Genomic DNA, 20,524 nt, shown 5'->3' on the forward strand with positions numbered 1-20,524 from the left:
GATTCTTCTTTGTTTCCAACTTTTGCATTCCAGTCACCAGTGATAATTAACACATCCTGATTGCATGTTTGGTCAATTTCAGACTGTAGAAGCTGTAGAAGATATCTATCTATCTATCTATCTATATATATATCTCCAAATAATTCAAAACATGTCACTTGCGTTATTTCATAAATACAATGTGGAGTTGAAAAGGACTTAAAGATCATATCATATAAATTTTTCATGTTATAAGTGACATACTAGTTTCCAAAGAGATGAACTCTTGTCTTAGGTCACACACCTAGTTTTGCAGAACTGGGATCACCGAGATTTCTCTTCCTTACCACCACACTAAACCCCACAGCAATATGGAATTAAGAAGGAAAAACAATTTTTGGTTCTTAATAATATTGATAAGGAAACTTAGATTCTCTAGGTTTAAATGAGAATTCTTTACGATTTCATAGCTAGGCAGCATGAGCCCAGAGCACGTGTTTAAAATTTCTTCTCTTCCTATTCTGAACCCCCGGAGGATCTACAATGCTGGGAGGTTTTCTGCAGGCTTGCTCTGTGCTGTGCTGTGCCTACACCACCTTCTGCTGAGACCTCCCATTCTCATTTTAATCTCAATTGGTTTCCCTCCTTCTCTCTCTGATTCAGGATGACTCACAAAATTCATATGGAATTATTAGCCTCATTCAAGCTAATATGGGTTTTCTGTCATTTGCAGTACATAATTTTATCATATAGACAGATGTACATTTTTATATCACCATGACCATTTATTTACTCTTTGTTCAATTTTGAGTGATTCTGTTTGTCTCATATTCCTCCTTAGATTATAATATCTATAGTCAAGGAAAGAAAATGGGAAGACAGGACACTGATATTTTTGGAATGACAGGTGTCAATCAGGAGCTGAATTAGATGCTTTCACCTAAGTCAATTCAGTGATCTCCGTATCAACTCTCCAGCCCATGAGGAAACTGAGATTCAGCTAGGATTTGAACTCAGGTCATTCTGCTTCTAAAGACCATGTTCTCTCTGTGGTATTACATTGTTTGTTCTGCAAATCTTTCCTAGGGCCACATACACATTATAGGTGCTCAATAAATGTTTGCAGATAATGATTAAAGTGCTTTCTTTATGACCTGGAAAATATTTACTTGCAAGTCTACACTTGGGAAGTCAATTGAAAAGCCCATGGAAATTCCCAAACCTACACTGTGGGAAATGAACTGAGGCTCAGAAATGAATAACACTTGATCATTAAAGCACCAGAGTATTATATCAAGTTCAACATAAATAGTGGCTATGTTCCGCTGGTTCAGAACAAAGTGCCAACTAGCACATTTTGTACATCTCAAATTACCACTAAACCTTGCATCTATGCACATGGTAGCAAAACCGTTTCAGAAGCTTTCTGAATTAGACTTTGGGATGAGTTTATCAGCCTACCCAGCAGACAGTGGTGGGACTGGACAGTGTGAGTGGCTCCAGGCTCTTTGCTGAGCTCACGGTCATGGAGCTTCCCTACTGTCAGGATCAGAACAGTTGTTTTCTTTGAGAAGTTAGAACTTACCCTGTTCAAATGCTGCAAGGATCTTTCTAGCCCCCTTTGAGTCTGGCACCCTTTCCATCTAGTGCTCCTTGATGTGAGTTTCCATATTCAGTGTTGTGAACATGCCACCTGCTCTGTTAATCTCTTTCTACATGATATGACTAATCTACAGAGCAGTAACCAGAAATGGTAAATCTAGACAATGACAAAGAAGCACCAGCAGTATATAACTATATTCTGGGTAAACTAATTTTTTCCCCTGCCACTCTCAAAGCAATATAAACTTTGTTGTTCCTCCTGGATCTCAAATGCTTGTAATAAATTCTTTGAAATGTCAGTAATGTTGAACTGAGAGTTTTTTGTTTTTTTTTTAAGGAGATTTTTTCTTTCATAAAAGGAAAAATCATCCCTTTCAGAATACATGGGCAACTAGGTTTTGCTTATTTTATTCGGTACCTAATATAGTTGGATAAAGGGATTCCCATTTCCCACTCTGCCTCTTTCTGAATGAGTGAATTGTGAATGATGCCCTCAATTTATTCAGTGATAGTATAAACTGAAAGAGAGCTCTCTGATGGTGTAATGGTTAGGATATTAGGCTGCTAACCAAAAGGTCAGTGGTTCAAACTCACCAGTTGCTCTGTGGAAGAAAGAAAGATGAAGTAGTCCACTTCCATAAAGATTTACAGCCTTGGAAACCCAATAGGGATCACTGTGAGTTGGAATCAACTCCATGACAATGAGTACGTTTTTCATGAGTATAAATTTAAACAAATTTATAATCTTTCATATATTTTGTATGATTAACATTTGTTAACAAATGTATAAAGCATTTTGAAAAGTGTATTATATTTAATCTCCATAATAACTCTGAGTTCAAGTGGATTTTCTCATCTTTAATAATGAGATTTGTGTTTGGTTCTTTAGCCTAAAAGGAAGCCTTAACCACTCATGTGGACTCCTCTTGTTTTCAACAAGTCCTCATGGACTGATTGCTCTGGGTGAATGCTGTCCACATAAGATACATCATTCTATCATTTTCACCAAACTTACTTAATTTTATCAAGTCACAAATTAGTTCAGTGAAAAATATCAACCCAAACAGTTATTTGATTGTTGTAACATTTCAATTGAATCAAGAATGATAGGTTTATTGGTCCTGTGCAATACACAGTTGAGGAAGATCAATTTCCTCCCTACTTTACTGCCCCAATCCACTATCAAACATCCACTTGTTTTACTCCTTTGCAAACTGTGTAGGATTTTCAAGTTCAACTAGAAAGTGAGATCCAAGAACAGGCTATTTATATCCATTTACATCTGTTTTGGACTGAATTGTGTCCCCCTCAAAATCTGTATTGAGGTTCTGTCCCCTGTACCTGTAATTGTGATCCTGTTTGGAAATAGGGTTTTGCAGTGCAGCGAATTACTTAATATGGCTCTTCTTATCATGATCTTTGTGACCCCGATGAGATGACTAGGTAGGACTATGCAAATATGAGGTGCTTGTGGCCCACTAAGGGGACTGGATAGGTTGTTAATGATGTAAATAAGGTACATGACAATCTTATGGGAGTGGAACTGTGCAAATAAGATCTATGGAACCCTAATGTGAGGACTGATCAGTTTTGCCATCCTGCTAGGCTTAAAATGAGCCATCCCAAAGGTAGAAAGTGGAATCTCACTGCCTTCAAGAGAGAAAAGCCAAGAGTGGAGCATATGCTTGGACCTGAGAACCCTGTGCTAAGATGGCAGAGAAATATTGGCAACAGAGGCAGCAGAACCAACAGAACCAAGAGATCGGCATGAGACAGAGTGGTGGGCTTCCCAGTCCACGGAGTGAGAAAGCTGAGGGCCTTCAGGCAGGACACTTGGTGGCAGAGTAGGGTGCCACTTTGGGCACCTATCTGCAAAGCTAAAAGAGTTTTGCAGTACTGACTGGAGCATGGCAGAGGCCAAGGCCAGAGAGAAATGTGTCTGTGGTTGTTGTTGTTGTTATTTGCCCCTGAGTCACACCCGACTCATAGCGACCCCTCCTTGGGTTTCTGAGGCAGTATCACTATGGAAGTAGATTGCCCAACCTTCCTTCTCAGGAGTGGCTGGTGGGTTTGAACCACCAGTCTTCTGATTAGCAGTCAAACCTGTTCTGACTGAAGAACTGTATTCTGAGTTGTTTCCAATCCTGAATTGTAAACTGTTATTTCCCTAATAAACCCCATAATCATGAGTATAGTCTGTGAGTTCTGTGTGACTATTGCAACGAATTATCGAACCCAGCAGAGAATTAGAGAGTGCTTTGGAAGGGACAGTTGGTGTTAGAATTGGTAAAGAGGTTGGAGGGTAGTGACATGTCTGACCTCTGCCTCATAAGAATCAGCCTTGGGCTTCTGATGTTGTTCTGGATCTTCTCTCCCCCTTGTGAAGTTAAAGGAGGTCAAAGGACACAGCTGTCATACACTTTTTGGTGGCGTAATACGTAAGGCATTTGACTGCTAACAGAAGGCTGGTGGTTCAAACCCACCAGCCACTCCTCAGAAGAAAGAGTGGGCAATCTACTTCTGTAGAGATACTGCCTTGGAAACCCAAGGAGGGGTGGTTTTGAGTTGAGATTGACTTGATGGCAGTGAGAGAATCACTTCTGAGTTATAAAGAGAGGAGAGTAGACACGGGAGAGATAGATGCCAAGGAAGACCAAAGATTGATGTCAGTCACGAGAAACTAGGAGAGAGGCCCACAGAATTGACATGGCTAAGATTTTAATTTGGACTTTTAACCTCTAGAAATGTGAGAAAATAAATTTCTGTTCTTAAAAGCTACTCACTTGTGTTATTTGTTATGGCGGCATTAGGAAACTAAGACAACATCCAAGATTGATTCTGTCACTGATTGTGGAGAATGCTTGCTAACTAATTCATTTACATAGCTAGTAACTAAGGTGGGAGCAAAATTTAAGGATGTGATCCTAAAAGCAATAACCAACATGAGTTAACATTTTAATTCAATATTCTTAAAGAACAAAATTCATGAAATAAAATTCATAAAATATTACTCATTTATATTACTCACTTTTCCTTTTCCCTTAAAAAAAACAAACTCACTGCCATTGAGTTGGTTCTGACTCATAGCAACCCCTCCTTGGGTTTCCAAGGCAAGGCAGTATTGCAAAAAAGCAGATTGCCCAGTTTTCCTTCCAACGAGTGGCTGGTGGGTTTGAACCGCCAGCCTTCTGGTTAGTAGTCAAATACCTTAGGCACTACACCACCAGAGCTCCAATATAGTTCAACACTGTTATCGATTTTGTCTCTATAAACATTTTGATATTTTGTGGATTATGAAATTTTTGCATTAATTCTGATTAAAATAAATATTGCATTAAATATTATTTATCTTGGTCACTGCGTTTTGGGCACACATTTAAATTTTGCACCTGAGACAAGGGCTTCACTTGCCTCACCTTAGCCTTGGTCCTGGCTAGGAGACTTCTATAAAGCAAGTAAGCCCTGTGTAGACATAGATGTCTGACCTCCATTAGATTTATAATGCTAACTCAACAGCCTTCATGGTATTAAGGGTTTATACCATCAAACCCTAAACAGAACTGAAAGAGTTTTAGAAAGTATTTCATTTAGCCACTTCCCTTTATAGATGGCAGCATTGGTGGCTCAATGGTAGAATTCTTGCCTTGCATACGGGAGACCTGGGTTTGATTCCCAGCTACTGCACCTCATCCCCAGCCACTCTCCATCTGTCAGTGGTGGCTTGCTTGTTGCTATGATACTGAAGAGTTTTCATTAGAGCCTCAGACTAATATAGACTAAGAAGAAAGGCTTGACTATCTACTTCTGAATATCAGCCAGTGCAAACCCTGTAGATCACAATGTTTCAATGGGAAGCTGATCATGTGGACAGTTAGTGCATGTGGTCAAAGTGAGTCAGGCCAACTCTATCACAGCTAACAACAACTTTATAGATTAAAAAAAAAAAAAAAAAACTTAGATCCACAGAGTTTTGGGTGATTATTGTACAAAATGGATAAGGAATAATTGCTGGGGTAGGGGCCTTGGCCCAGCATTCTGGACCTTTTCTACAGGCAAGGCCCATGAATAAAAACCATTTCCTTTAAAGAGGATGAAAGACACACAGGTAGAACTACTTTCCAAAGGTTTGTTTTAAAAATTGATCATGTGCCACCCTTTCCCATCATTGATATACTTTGGAAGTTTGTGAGTGGAAAAGCACCCTCAGTGAGATCACACAAAGCACAGCACAAGTGGAATTCAGACGGGGTTTTACTCCCATTCACCTGAGCTGTAACAAGACCTCTACATTAGCAAATGCACACTGTCAAGAACATATTTTAAACTCTCTCTCCAGTAACGTCACCTCTGAAGAGGTGACCATGCCCCTCATTCCTCATACGAGCACTGGTAACTTTCTCTCCTCTAACTGCTTCCACTGATCTCTCCCTCTGTTATTTATTAAAATGTGCAATACAACAAGAAAAGGAAAAGATTATCCTGCTTCCTGCCATGCGAGATGGTACGCAGAAGGCCAAGGTTAAATGCAGTATTTGGTTTCTTAAGCTCCTCTAATGTATAGGTGTAGAAAAGCAATCTGGGACCAGAGCCTATGGCAGTGACTCTTGAGGATAAAAACTTGACTTTAATTTGGACTCTCTGGCTAAGATAAAATCTGCCTCTGCTATCATTATCCCTCTTATGTTTGTTCCCACTCTCTTTTCACTTTGCTACCCAGCTGAGTAGGAAGAAATTACCCTGACCTTGAAGAATACTCAGAAAATCTTCAGGGCTACCAAATTTTTATGACCAATAAACATTCCAGATGCACAGCGACATTTAGATAGTAGTCTCATAGGCCTGAAAAGGACCTTAAAAAATCACGTAAGCTAATTCACATTTATCAGAGGAAGAAAATGAAGTCCAGAGAGCTGAACTGACTTGTCCAAAGCTTTGAGCTAGATGGAGGTAAGGTCAGAACCAGAACAAGGCCTCAAACTCTCAAGCCACCTTCTTTCTGCTAAACCATGACTGGGTTCCCAGCTCACCCCAGATCACTCACAAGAGAATGTCAAGGTTTTACAACATGCTTTGAATTTCCCCCGTGCGATAAAAATTCTCAAGGTACATTCCCAAGAAAAGCTGTCTCAAGGTCATAAAAGGAATGCATTTATTTCACTATTCTTGGGGGAGGGGGGACAAACCAAATCCACTGCCATCAATTCTGACTCATAGTTACCCTCTAAGACAGAGTAGAACTTCTCCATAGGGTCTCCAAGGATATAAATCTCTACAGAAGCAGACTGCCTCATCTCTCTCCTGTGGAGCGGCTAGTAGGTCCAAACCACTAAACTTTTGGTTAGCAGGCCAATGCTTTAACCACAGTGCCACCAGAGCTCCTATTCTTATACTTATGGGGTCTTTATTCTGAATCAAAATGATATATTTAAATTAAACTGTACATTCTTTTCTGTACCCAGGGCTGATTAGACTACATCTTTCCCCGCAACAAGTTGCTTCCTTTTAGACTTCTGATCGGCTCCTACCCAACACACAGGTACACTTCAAGTGTTAGGTTCTGGCACAGCCTGTGGTTCTTGGGTTAGACTAAAAGTAAGGAGTATAGAATGATACCCATTTTGGAATTCAAGGGCTGGATTCAGTTCATTGATGCATTTTGTTAGTGTTACACACTATTTTCAAATATTTGATTTTGAGTTTTACACCCAAGCCTACTTTACTTATTTACACCGCCTGACTCCCCTGAAGACATTTGCATTTGGAATCTCTGATTAGAACTTCTCTCCCTTTTCTTCTTGGGAGAGAACGATGTTGTGGGTGGGCAGGTCTTGAGTCTCCATGGAGAATCTAAAGACAGACTTCTAGGGGCCAGCTTCTAACATTCATGCTAGACCACCTGCCCTCCTATACAACCCAGAGAGGTCAAAATTAATGAACAGTTATTTCCCTAGCTGGGCTTCTCTGAAGTGATAGTATTATACAGACTCGTATTTATCTTGAAAATAACAACCCGGTTTTGTAAATGAAATCCATTTCATGGAATTGAATAAAAGAGTGAAATAAAATTATATTGGAATATTACAGAAAAACCTGACAAGAACTATTTGGAGAATTTTAGTCTAGAGTATTACTACCCGCCAACAATATTAATTTTTTTTTTTTCCCATCTAGAGAAACTGCCTCACTCAAATATATCTAAGCAAGTTACTTTGATTTGTTGTTTTTCTTTTCTGAAGACATGACAGCATCTGTAGAGTTCTGAAAATAATTGTTGTTTTCCTTCAAAGGTTTTTTTTTTTTTTTTTTTAAAAGCAAATTAACCTTATTACTGGCTTTGTCTGACAATCTAAGTTGCATTGTTCTAAATTAATATGTATCAGATAAATTTTGAATAATGTAAAAAGAAAAAGCCCACATGAAAATCAAGAATTGTAAAATGAAAAATGAAATATAAGCTGTCATATACGAATAAGTTGATCTTTATTCCCTTAATATTCTTCAAATAAGAACACTTTGTTCTAGTTCACAAAAATCATTACCTGTGAGAGTTAAAGTATCTTTGCAATTCCTTTTAAATGGCTTTCTTTTTTTAAAAAAAGTTCAAACATTCCATGTTCCATAAACTCAAAAACCCTGCAGCTATTGTAGAAAAAAAAAAAAATTTTAAAAGCATGAAATTCTGCACTTCCTGTACACATGCTTATAATAAAGGAAGATAATCCTTTTATTTTTACTGACATAGATGTATTCAAAAGTAGTTCTAAAACTACTGTGTAATATTTTAAAAGTTTTACCAAATCACTCCTTTGGTAATCCTCCATTAGATACACAAAAGAAGCTAGAATACTCTCTTACCATTGTGTTAAGTTTATAAGTTAAAATTCAAAAAGTGAAAAATTTGATTTTTTTTTTCCCCAAAATCAAAATCAGTCCCTGGATTTTCATGGGAAATGATTGGGAGAATATTTAGAAATTCTCCTAAGAGAATTTATTTCCCTGAGGTCAAGTGTTCACCTATCTAAAGCCATGTCAGTGCTCATTCAACTGGGCTTGTCTACACTGGGCTCTATCACTGATAGAGATTTCTAAGAAGCTTACAATGTTCAGGTAAGGCTAAGGCCCATACAATGCAAAACTTTTACTTAAAGGGAAGGAATACTGGACTATATGCAATAACTGGGGACAGAGTTAACCAATCTCATCCCCAAGCTGGGCAAATTTTTGCTTTTCTTTGGCAATTTTACCTACTTTGGTGGCTCAGACAGAGGGAGTCTTTAATCATTTGGTGTACGTATGTCAAATTTAATTGCTCTTAAAAAGCATTCAACCCATTCTTTGGAGTAATAGAATTCAATTCCAAATGGTAAAAATGTTTGGTTTGCTATAATGATGTATTTTGTACCTTCAGTTATACCTACTCTCTCATTAGGAGCTCGGGTGGTGTAGTGCCTAAGGCACTTGACTGCTAACCAGAAGGCTGGAGGTTCAAACCCACCAGCCACTCCTCAGAAGGAAGATTGGGCAATCTACTTCTGCAGTGATACTGCCTGGGAAACCCAAGAAGGGTCTCTCTGCGTTGGATCTGACTTGAGGGCAGGGAGTTTGGGATTTTTTTGGTTACTCTCTCAATAGATGGAAAGAGTACAACAAAGACTTTTTTAGCCTATGTTCATATCAGTTCATTAGGTTGTCTCACACTGGTTGTAAGATTTGTAAAAATATACCTTCAACCCTGAGTGATGAAAATGTTCAAACTGAAAGTAACTGTGGCCCAAGTGCCCAGGAAAACACAATTACTCTTCTCAGCCAAATGTTTTAATTTCCAGGAAAACTTTGGGCCACTATACAATCCATGTACAAAGAAACAAAGTAACAGAACAATGGGCTAAGTCAATTTTAAAATACTAAGTCTCTAATGCATTTGCCTTTCTGCTTGTGTTATCAATCCATCTTGATTTTCTTTACTTCGCTATTTGAAACTAAGGAAGCCATGTTTATTGGCATCCTGCAGCTGGGGAGAGCTGCACCACTTATTATCATCAAGGAAAGTGGGGAGTGAGTTGGCATTTGAAATGAGTGAGCGGCTTTTCACTCTGCTGGAGTTAGCCACATAATAAAGAAAGGAGGGAAGGAAGGAAAAGAAAAGGAGAAAGAAAGAACACTACTACTAAAAAGTGTACTAAATCATTTGAAATTTCATGGGAAAAATATAATTATGTTAGTTAAATAATAAGTGGCTCAACTGAAGTCTTACTTTCTGTATCTGATATATCAACACCATGTTGTTGTTGTTGTTGTTATGTGCCGTAGGGTCAGACCCGACTCATAGTGACCCCTCCTTGGGTTTCCAAAGTAGTATCACTACGGAAGTAGATTGCCCCATCTTCCTTCCGAGGAGTGGCTGGTGGGTTTGAACCGCCAGCCTTCTGGTTAGCAGTCAAGTGCCTTAACCACTATGCTACCAGAGCTCCCATCATCAACACCATAGTCATTATATTTTGAAACCATTTATTTTAAAGGCTTTTAATTTAAGAATGGTTTTCTGAAGTTTAAAGTTATATAGTCTTGAATTGTCCTACCCATTCCACCTTCACAGTAGTAGACTAAAGATGAGCTTTCATGCTTAACCTGAAATACGTATTTTAATGCCCTCAGCTTCACAGCAATGAAGTATAAATGGATGCTTAATTATTTTGTAAAAATGCATGTTTGTTGAGGCTTTCAGCATGAATTTGTAGTACTGGTTAGTATAAGGAGCAATGGTTGGAATCTGGAACATAAGATTGGGGCTAAATTTCTTTATCCTCTAACTCCTCCCCCCCAGAGAGTCTTTTGAAAAATAGAAACAAAAGAGTACAAATTACTAAGGTAAGACACTGTTGTATTCATAATATAGAGAAATAACCACCATGCCTCATGGACAGTATATGCAGTTCTCCACGGGGCCACAAAACTGTGCTAGTAATAATTTTAATTGGATGCTATCTTTGCTGCCTTCAAAAAGTATCATAAAATGGAATTATTACCGGCTACAAGTGCACTTACAGGGCCGGCCTCTCACAGGAGGAAACAGATAACATTTATCCTTTGGAGGGCAACAGCAGTGGGCTTCTATTTGTTTTGTTTACATGCATCCCCAGTTGCCAGCTATTTGCTTCCTCTTCCCTACATCTAGGAGATCAATTTGAATTAGACGCTACAGAGCTGGATATTGTCTTTGCTGGCCTCTGCTTTGGGGACTGCATAATCCCGCGCAAAGGTGTTCTGTGCTCGTGGGGGCGGGGCGGGGAGCGTACCTGCAGAGGATTGGGTGGCGTAAGCGGCGAGGGCAGGCCATGTCCTGGGGACTGACTGGGTTTCTGAGAGGGACTTGAACTCTGCGGAGTTGGAGACTGATGATTCTGGTTCTGGGCGTGAGAATGGGACTGATGCTGCTGGGGCGGAGGAGCCTGTTGCAGTTGAGACGTGGGAGCTGGTAGCTTCTGGGAGGCAGGTGGCGGCTGCTGGGGCGGGGTGGTCTGGGGCTGCGGTGGCTGCGGCTGAGCAGGCGCTTGCGAGGTTGTCGGAGGGTGCTGGCTGGTCGGCTGTGGAGGTTGCCCCTGCTGTTGCTGCTGCTGCTGCTGCTGGAGTTGCTGGAGCTGCTGGAGCTGTTGTAGTTGGGAGTTCAGGGATGAGGTAGCTACGAGGAAAGAAAGTGAACGTGGAGTTGAAATAAACACACTACAAAAAGTCTTGCTGCGTCTTTGGCAGCTTGGTCTGTGCAAGCTGAGAAAGGTTTCCTTTAGAAAAAGTTTTATCTTCTCTCTCTGAAGCTCTTTGGTTAGGCACCAAAAATCCAAACCTGCTGATATCCAGTAGATTCTGACTCATGGCGGCTCCATGTGTTACACAATGGAAGAGCTCTATAGGGTCTTCTTGGCTGTAATCTGAGCAGAAGCATATACCAGGCCTTTCTTGCAAAGTGGGCACAGGTGGGTTCTAACCACAAACCTTTTGGTTTTAGCAGTGGAACGCAAACCATTTATGTCATCCAGAGACCTTTTGGTTAGGCATGAAACTCAAACCAAACTCAGGTCATGAGTGGATTCTGACTCATAGCGACCCCCATTGATTTTTCCAAGGCTGTAAGTTTTTACCGAAGTAGAAAGCCTTATCTTTCCTCTGCAGAGTAACTAGTGGGTTCCAACCACTGATCTTTTGATTAGCAGCCAAATGCCTTAACTACTACACCACCAGAGGTCCTTTTCGGTTAAGCATAATAAGAAATAAGGTCACTTCATGGGGGAAAATTTAAAATTTAGAGAGGACCTCAACGTAACACATCAGTCCTTATTTTTCAAGGTACTGAGCAGTAGAAGCCAAAGAGGTACACTAGGAAAGGAGATTCATTTGAAATACTTTCTCTTGTGCTCTTCTTTTCTATCCTAGTTGGGAAATACACATGTGCTTTCCAGGTCTGAGTTTATTATTTCAAGTTCACTCAGTTCAATTCTTTTAGTAAATACTTGACTGGAGTTAAGAAAAGAACACTAAACTTTGTGTAATTTCCTTTTCATTGTCAATACCACTAATGGTATCATTTTCACGAACTATTTCAGACTTGCAGCTATTTGCTTAGATATGTTGGTTTCAAGTTTCTACAGTTTTTAATTTTTTATTTTTTTAAGTTAAAGATGATATATGCTTCTTAGTTTTATAGAGTCAAAAACCTGAATCTGAAATTTTTGCCTGCTGATCAGAGATGGGACCCTCTCCCAAATTGAAAAGCCTGTAGTATGTTATAGAATTTGACTCTGAACTGTTGATCTATGTATCCTTCCATTACTGTGGAGTCTAGACATATTCACAACTCAAAGACAGGCAAAGCACCAGAGAATGAAGTCATGTTTCAAAATTTTTTTTTGCTATATGAAAAGTTAAGAGTTGCTGGGAAAGTTGTCTTAGCACTAAGCACATTGAATTTGTTCTCATATGCCCATCTAGCACTGAACAAGTGTAGCAGGAAGACACTTAATTTGACCAAGGAGTGATCTTAAAAAAATGCTGCTAAAAACAGGTTCACTTCCTTCTTTGCCTAAATTTTAGTCTAAGAAGCTTTCTAAGAAGCCCACAAATAAATATAAGGACCAATGTTGAGCCTATAAGGCTTGACTACAATGTTTTCCTGCTCTTCCCTTTCCTAGAATTAGTCAAGACTTCCAAAGATAGTAGCTTCTGTTTGCAACGTTAAACTAGTCCCCATTATATAAAATGCTCATTAAAACCACTTGAAATCTAGTGGTTCAGTAAAGTGACATATGATATACTTGTATATCAAACGTGTTCTTGAGAAATATGTATACATTGAACCATATGTTCAGGGTACCTGAAGAACTTCCTTTGTAAGAAAATCAACCAGTGACTATTTTATGTAAAGAATCATTTTGTGAAATGTATTGAATATCTGCTAGGCAACCTGTACTGTTCCAGGTAAAATAGGGCCTTAAAAAAGAGACATTATCCTGCCTTCAGGAGCTTATATTCTATTTGGGGAGAGAGATGCACTCACAAAAAAAAAACAATCAGGCTTGCAATTACCTGTTACAGAATCCTTCCAGCAGTAGATTCTTGATATAAATCTGTTAATTGACTACATGATCAACAATGTGAAACTGACCAAAAGGGCCAGGAGAATCAGGAGAGGGAGTCATCAGTGGGCAGGAGAGGCAAAGGCAGCTTTCACAGAGGCTGTGGGATGTGAGCAGGATTCAGGGAGACGAGGTTCATACCTCGGAAGGGAAGGAAGAGAGAACACCTAGACTGACAACATGGCTTGGTCAATGCTTCTGAGGGACATCGTGGAGAATGCATTGTCTGGAACAGAGACTCTAGGAGGGCTTGAACAATTTTATACCTTAGAGACGGTAGAGGAGCTCTGGTACCATAGTGCCTAAGGCACTTGACTGCTAACCAAAAGGCTGGTGGATCAAACCCACCAGCCACTCGTCGGAAGGAAGATGGGGCAATCTACTTCCATAGTGATACTGCCTCGGAAACCCAAGAAGGGGTCACTATGAGTCGGGTCCGACTCGACGGCACATAACAACAACAACAGAGATGGTAGAAAGTCTATCTCATGAAAGTAGTAGGAAAATGGATCATTCCCAATTAACCTTTGGTATAAGCCAGATTTTAAATGTATTATTGGGTTTGTTTAAAGTCCAGTGTAGCTCTGTTGGAGTCTCTGGTGCAAATGGTTAACATGCTTGGTTGCTAACTGAAATGTTGGTAGTTCAAGTCCACCCAGAGGCTCCTTGGAAGAAAGATCAGTCAGTCTACTTCCAAAACATCAGCCAATGATAACTCTACGGAGCACACAGTTCTACTCTGACACACATGGGGTTGCCATAAGTCAGAACCAACTCTACAGTAAGTATTTTAGCTGTGTTGGTGAAATGGCAGTTTCACATTTCCCATCTGCTCCAAATACCACTTCTGTGTTCTCAAACCCTGTAGGGTTCCATGTTGGGCCAGTTGGGATGGTAAGTTTTCACTGGGCTTCAGAATTACTTGTGCAATTAGGTCTTTCAAACCCTCAGGCCAGTTGAGTGCCCTGTCTTGCAACAAAATCCAGGATTGTTTGAGGCTCTTAATGTGACTTTAGAAGTGAAGATGGTGTGTGTGAGTGAGGAGTGGAAAATAACCTGTCATTACCCATTTATCACAACTTTAAAAGAAAGGTCTACTTTTGCCTTTGTCTCCTTCCCTGCTTCTTTTGTTCAAAATCACATTTTGTTGAACATCTGGGAGCCCAGTCAATTCTGACCTCCCAGGGTCCTCTGCAGTCTGGAGGTTCCTGGGGGAGTGGGGGTTAATCTCTCCTTTGGTGGAGTTACAGACACTGAGAACCAGATTGCATCTGGCTTCCTGCCTGATTCAAATCAAGCCTGTCCTGATTTCTTTCAGGTGGGGCACATATGTCAGTGTTTATTTTCATGGTTGACTTAAATACTATACTGTTTCTTTTTGGTTAGAAAGCATTTATCTAAATCAGCATTTAGAAACAGGAAAGATTGGGGAATATTGGCAGATAGATATTGGCAGACAGGAAGGTGCAACAGACCCTAACCTACTAATGAGACATGGTCCCAAATGTGTCTTCGTTCCTTTATGTCTGCGAGTTAGCATTGCTTGGATATTTCTATACCACAACAGCAGTTTGTCTGGAAAGGTATTAAAACCAAAAAAAAAAAAAGTTGTTGCTCTTGAGGGGATTCTGATTCATGGCAACTCCACGTGTTACAGAGTAGAAGTTCTCCATAGGCATTTCTTGGCTGTAATCTTTACAATCTGTAATCTATGGAGATGCTGAGTGGGTTTAAACCACCAACCTTTAAGATAGCAGCCAATCACAAACTGCTTGTGCCACCAGGCTCCTGGAATGGTATACCAAACCAAACTTACTGCCATGGAGTCAGGTCTGACTCATAGCGACCCCTCCTTGGGTTTCCGAGGAAGTAGCACTATAGCAGTAGATTGCCAGCCTCCCTTCCGAGGAGCCGATGGGTTTGAACCACCAGCTTTCTGGTTAGCAGTCAAATGCCTTAGGTAATGCCTTAGGTACTACGCCACCTAAGCTAAACAAACCCCTTTGAGTTACCTTAACTAATTAGGCACCTGCCGGTAAAAAAAAAAAAAAAAAAACAACTGGAAAATAGAATATGGTCAGGTACATATTGGGTGGAAAGAAAGTATAAGAGGAGTTGTATATGACTGTAACTCTGGTCTCAAAAAAGTTCAAAACCACCTGCACAATAATATGAAAATGAAAGTAAAAAAATGTTAAAATATGAAACACCTAAATGGCTCATTGCATAAAGCACATTGAAACATGAACACAGAAGATGAATAAAGATAAGAAAGTTCAAGGACATAGTTGAACCACAGAGAATGTTTACAGATAAAATGATGCTTGTTGGGATACAACTCTGACTCTACACATGGGAGATTAAAGATTTTACTTCCTTCCTTGGTATTTATGTCTTTTTATTATGGTTTTCTTTATATTTGGTTATTGTGCATTAGAAAAGCCAATGTTAAATGTAAAATTTCACTACAGTAAAAGTAGCTCTAAAACAAAAAGAGATGCACAGAAATTTACATTAGAGTATTTGAAGTTTTCAAACCTACAATTATATATATATAAAAACAAACACAAAACACAGTTCCATTAAACTTTGAATTTCCTAGAGAGGAGAGAGAACTATGGCAAAACCAGTAGCTTAAAACTTCCCAAATAAATAATTTAGTATGACAAAGGAGTAACCAAGAATCCTGCATTTCTGTATCAACTGTAAATTAGAAGCAATTTCTCATTTTGAATCTTTGTTAAAGGATTCCTCAGTGAACTGCACAGATAAATAGAAGCACACCACCAGAAGTATTAGGATTATAATAGATGGGAGTTACATAAGGTTACTTCTAGGGCAGGAGAGCAGAAAGTGAAAAGCATCATATATTCCACATCGGAAGAGTAAGTCCATGAAAGATGGATTACACAGGTGTTCTATACTTAGCAAAGTATTTGAAAATCTAAAAAAAAAAAAACCCAAAAACCAAATGCATTGCTGTAAGTAGATTCTAACTCATGACGACTACATGTGTTACAGAGTAGAACTGCTCTGTAGGGTTTTCTTGACTGTAATATCTACAGATTTTTTTCTGCAGTGCTGCTCAAAAACTCACTGCCATCCAGGTGGATCTGACTCATAGCGACCCCTCCTTGGGTTTCTGAGCAGTATCACTATGGAAGTAGATTGCCCAACCTTCCTTCTGAGGAGTGGCTGGTGGGTTTGCACTGCCAGCCTTCTGGTTAGAGTCAAATGTTTTAGGCCCTATGCCACCAGAGCTCCCACTTTATGGATATGGGGTGATGAAAATGTTCTGGGACTAGATAGAAGTGATGGTTGGGGTTTCCTTTTGGGGTGATGAAAATGTTCTGCAGCAAGATAGAGGAAATGGTTGCATAACATTGTCAATTTATTTAATGCCACTGAAGTGTATACTTTAAAATGGTATATTTTATGTTATGTGTATTTTATCAAAACAATAATAATGATGAAAGAGCTGTTTTTCTATGCTCCCAAGCTGCAGTGCTTTGGGAAGTCACAGGGAAGAGAGTATTCCTTTTCCACTCGCCACGGCTTTGCGGTCCTGAGGGGTCAGGGTAGCCACCAGCAGGGGCTGTGCCTGGTGAAGCAGCTGGAGAAACATGGGCAGAACAACAGGATTCCGGGCAGTACAAGGAGGAAAACTGTGTGCCCACGGGGGAGGCATAGCTCTAACAGTGAAGAGCAGTGGTATTGCTGTCAAAGTGAACTATGACTTATTCCTGGGCACTTATCTGTGACTTCAAGAAATGCTTGGAGAAGACTTGGTTGGGAACTAGCTGGACACTCTGCTCCTATAGAGAACAGAGTCATGGCAATTTGGGTTCATTATAAGCAAGTACTTCATAGTTTAGAAATTACTTACATTTATACAATTGGATTAGCTCTTTAAGACAACCATATGGATAGATGATGCCACTTGCCATGTTATACATTTAAAATGTGCACTCAGGTTAAATTACCTTCTGAAGTTTACACAGCTGGTAAAATGCTAAGGTTAAGAGGACTCCATCTTAAGTCTAACGCTTTCCAAAGCCACTTTATACACCATACCATATCACACCATACAACACCATACCCATACCACACTATACCATACTATACCACAATATACCATACCATACCATACCATACCATATCACACTGCACCACACCACACCATACCACACCATACCATACCGCACCACATCACACCATACCACACCACACCACACCATACTATACTGCACCACACCACACCACACCACACCATACTATACTGCACCACACCACACCACACCACACCACACCATACCTTACCATACCACACCACACCACACACCACACTTCACCATACCACACCACACACCACACCATACCGTACCATATCACACCATACCATACTACACCACATCACACCACACTGTACCACACCATACCACACCACACCAAAGCATACCATATCATCCCATATCATACCATACCATAATACACCACACCATACTATACAACACCAAACCACACAACACCATTCCACATCACACCACACCACACAATAACACACCACACCAGACCACACAACACCATACCACACCATAACATACCATACCATACCATACCACACCACACCACACACCACAACACAGCACACCAGACCACACCATACCACACCATACCACACCACACCATACCATACCATACCATACTACACCTTATCACACCATACCATACATAATACACCACACCACACTACACAACACCAAACCACACCACACCAGACCACACCACACCATACCATATCACACCACACCACACCATACCATACCACACCATACTACACCACACCACGCCACACCACACCACACCATACCAGACCACACTATACCACACCATACCATATCACACCACACCATACCATATCATACCTTATAAAGACAGGTGAGCTATTTCCCTCTAATAGTTTGAACGGAGAGAATTGCTCACTCATAGAATGAAGCCTTTTACAGCTCTGCTTTTCAGAAAAGGTGGCAAAGGTAATTGGCTACAGACCTTAATTTGAAGGTATCTGGTCAGTGACGAAATGGTCGGCTCCCAGGACAGTGTGTAGTTGTATCTCTTTTCTGCTGCAGGCAAGACATTTTTTTTTTTTTTTAAGCCTGCTGATAAGAAATGTAAATGTTTGTCTTTAGGATAAAGACATTAATTTGGGTAGGAGCCACTAGTTATTATAAGCAAGTTATTATAAGTTATTATAAGCAAAAATAAGGTCACCAGAAGGAACAGTGAGAAGTGTGAAGTGGAGAGGAGGTGGAAAAAGACACAGCACACTTTATTCCTGCCATAAGATTGCCTTGATGGTAAGGGAATGCTTCCGATATTAGACACAGACAGAACAGCAGCAACTCAGTAGCCTTAGTGACAGTTTAAGAAGAGCAACTGAGTAGTGCATCAGCTCATAGTGTCAATAGGACCCCATGATATATTGTCTCTATAGTATTATTGGGTGGCAGCTATATGTTCTCCAGCTGGATTTGACCTTGACTGGAGGTAGTGACTCCCAGATCAGCCCTGGCCTTAGAGTCACTAGGTTTATGGGCTACCAAAAAGGAAAGGGCCATATTTCCTTATGAAGCATTTGCTCCCTAACTCCTTATTTCTTGCTTTCTTTCCTGCCCAGTAAAATTTCTAGAAGAAGAAAGAAAAAAGCCCAGAACAACTCAACAGGAAGAATTTGCATTAATAAAATTGGACATCCACTTCCACCCCCTCACCCAAGTCATAACTTCTAGGGCAGCTGAACCAAGCGCATGGTCAAGAATGCCTTCTGGTGCCTTCATTAAGGGTATCACCAGCCTGCACTGGCAAAAAGAAGCTTGCAAAGTAGCTGGAAAATAGCATGTCTGGGGATTTTGAAGAAGTGCAGAAGGTGAAAACTTTCTGGGAAACCTGCTTTTTTTTTCCTTGGCAACAATGTCAGAAACAAGTAAAATCCCTTCTGCCTCAAAGATTATGATGTGTAACCATCTCACATATGATCAGTGTTATCAGCTCCAGAAATACTGCTGCATGACTTAATTTATCTTTTTCTTCTTTTGCATTTAAGGCAGAGATCTAAGTGTTTCTTGAATTGTAAGGGGAAAACAGAGTGGAAAATTTATCCAATGAAAATATCCCTACACATTTCTCTACATTCTCTGAATCACCCAAGCTTCTTTCTTGGGTCAGTTGTTTTTACCAATTTGAACAGCCAATCTCAAATTATGGATCAGAATCACCTGGGAGCTTGTTAGACAAGTAGATTCTGGAGAGTAGGGCAAAATCTGCATTCTAAAGAACTACCCCAGGGGATCAGGAGCCATTGCCCCTGGGGCTCCTAGCAGCCCATTCAGGCACTGTTGCAAAGGAGGGTCCCTCCCTAGGCCTTCAATTTGAGCAACTTATCTATCTTTATAACTTTGAGAATATTTCATTTAAAGGAATGGGTCTGCCATTACCAAAACAAACAAGCAAACCAAAAACAAAAACCTATTGAAGCCAAATCACTGGTTGGAAAGAAGAGGAAACAAATATCTGGAAATCTCCCAGTGTTCTTCCGGTGTCTTCTTTTAGAAGTTGAGCAATTCATTCATCATTACTGCCTTTGTTGACAGTTTAGGGATCCCTGGTTTTGGAGTATCTTAAGAAGGTTTAAGTCAGAAACATAATATTAATTTTTAGATGCCCAATTAAATAGTATAGAAAGGTTTGAGAGAGCCAGCACAACTTGTATTAAGAAACATAAACTTCATTATATGTTCATGTCAATTCAAATATGTCACTTTGACTTGCAGTTCCTACAGCATAATGAACACATACATATTTACTTCCTCTCCTTCTAAACACCCAAATTGACAGTAAAGTTATATAACAGCAAAAAATGCACAGTAACAATGAGAAGAGGATGTGTGCTGTCAGCATCTGAAGGATCACAACAGCTTTCTGGAAAATGAAAAAAGAAGGATGAGTGCACACTGTAAAGAAGAGGGAACAAAGTGTGGCATTGCTCTCCCTAAGAGCTACAGGGAATGGCTCATCTGCCCAACAAAGTGCCCAAAAGGTTCAAGACTCAGTGTCTCAGTGTTGGCAAGTATAGTGGTGAGCTGAAAATGGGGGGTGGGATAGGGTGGTCACTGAGGTCTCTTTATGGAACAGCTTATCTTCCCACCATCTCTACCTGAAGAACAGCCCACAGGTATGTCTAAACTCTGAAAAATAGTGGGAAGCTTCTCCTATATATATATATATGTATATATATATATGTGTGTGTGTATATATAA

General features: G+C 40.0%; 1 protein-coding gene across 1 annotated transcript in view; it reads right to left on the minus strand.

The window, feature by feature from the left end:
* The window catches only part of POU6F2 (POU class 6 homeobox 2), a 728,490-nt gene that overhangs the window by 166,875 nt on the left and 541,091 nt on the right, over positions 1-20,524 (minus strand). The window contains exon 5 of the mRNA XM_042783132.1: positions 10,878-11,260. Within this exon, the coding sequence (XP_042639066.1) occupies positions 10,878-11,260 (383 nt within the window). The remainder of the gene's footprint in view (positions 1-10,877; positions 11,261-20,524) is intronic.

The sequence above is a fragment of the Orycteropus afer genome, unplaced genomic scaffold, assembly GCF_000298275.1.
Source record: "Orycteropus afer afer isolate SDZICR_OR568_19922 unplaced genomic scaffold, OryAfe1.0 scaffold00690, whole genome shotgun sequence".
NCBI lineage: Eukaryota > Metazoa > Chordata > Mammalia > Tubulidentata > Orycteropodidae > Orycteropus > Orycteropus afer.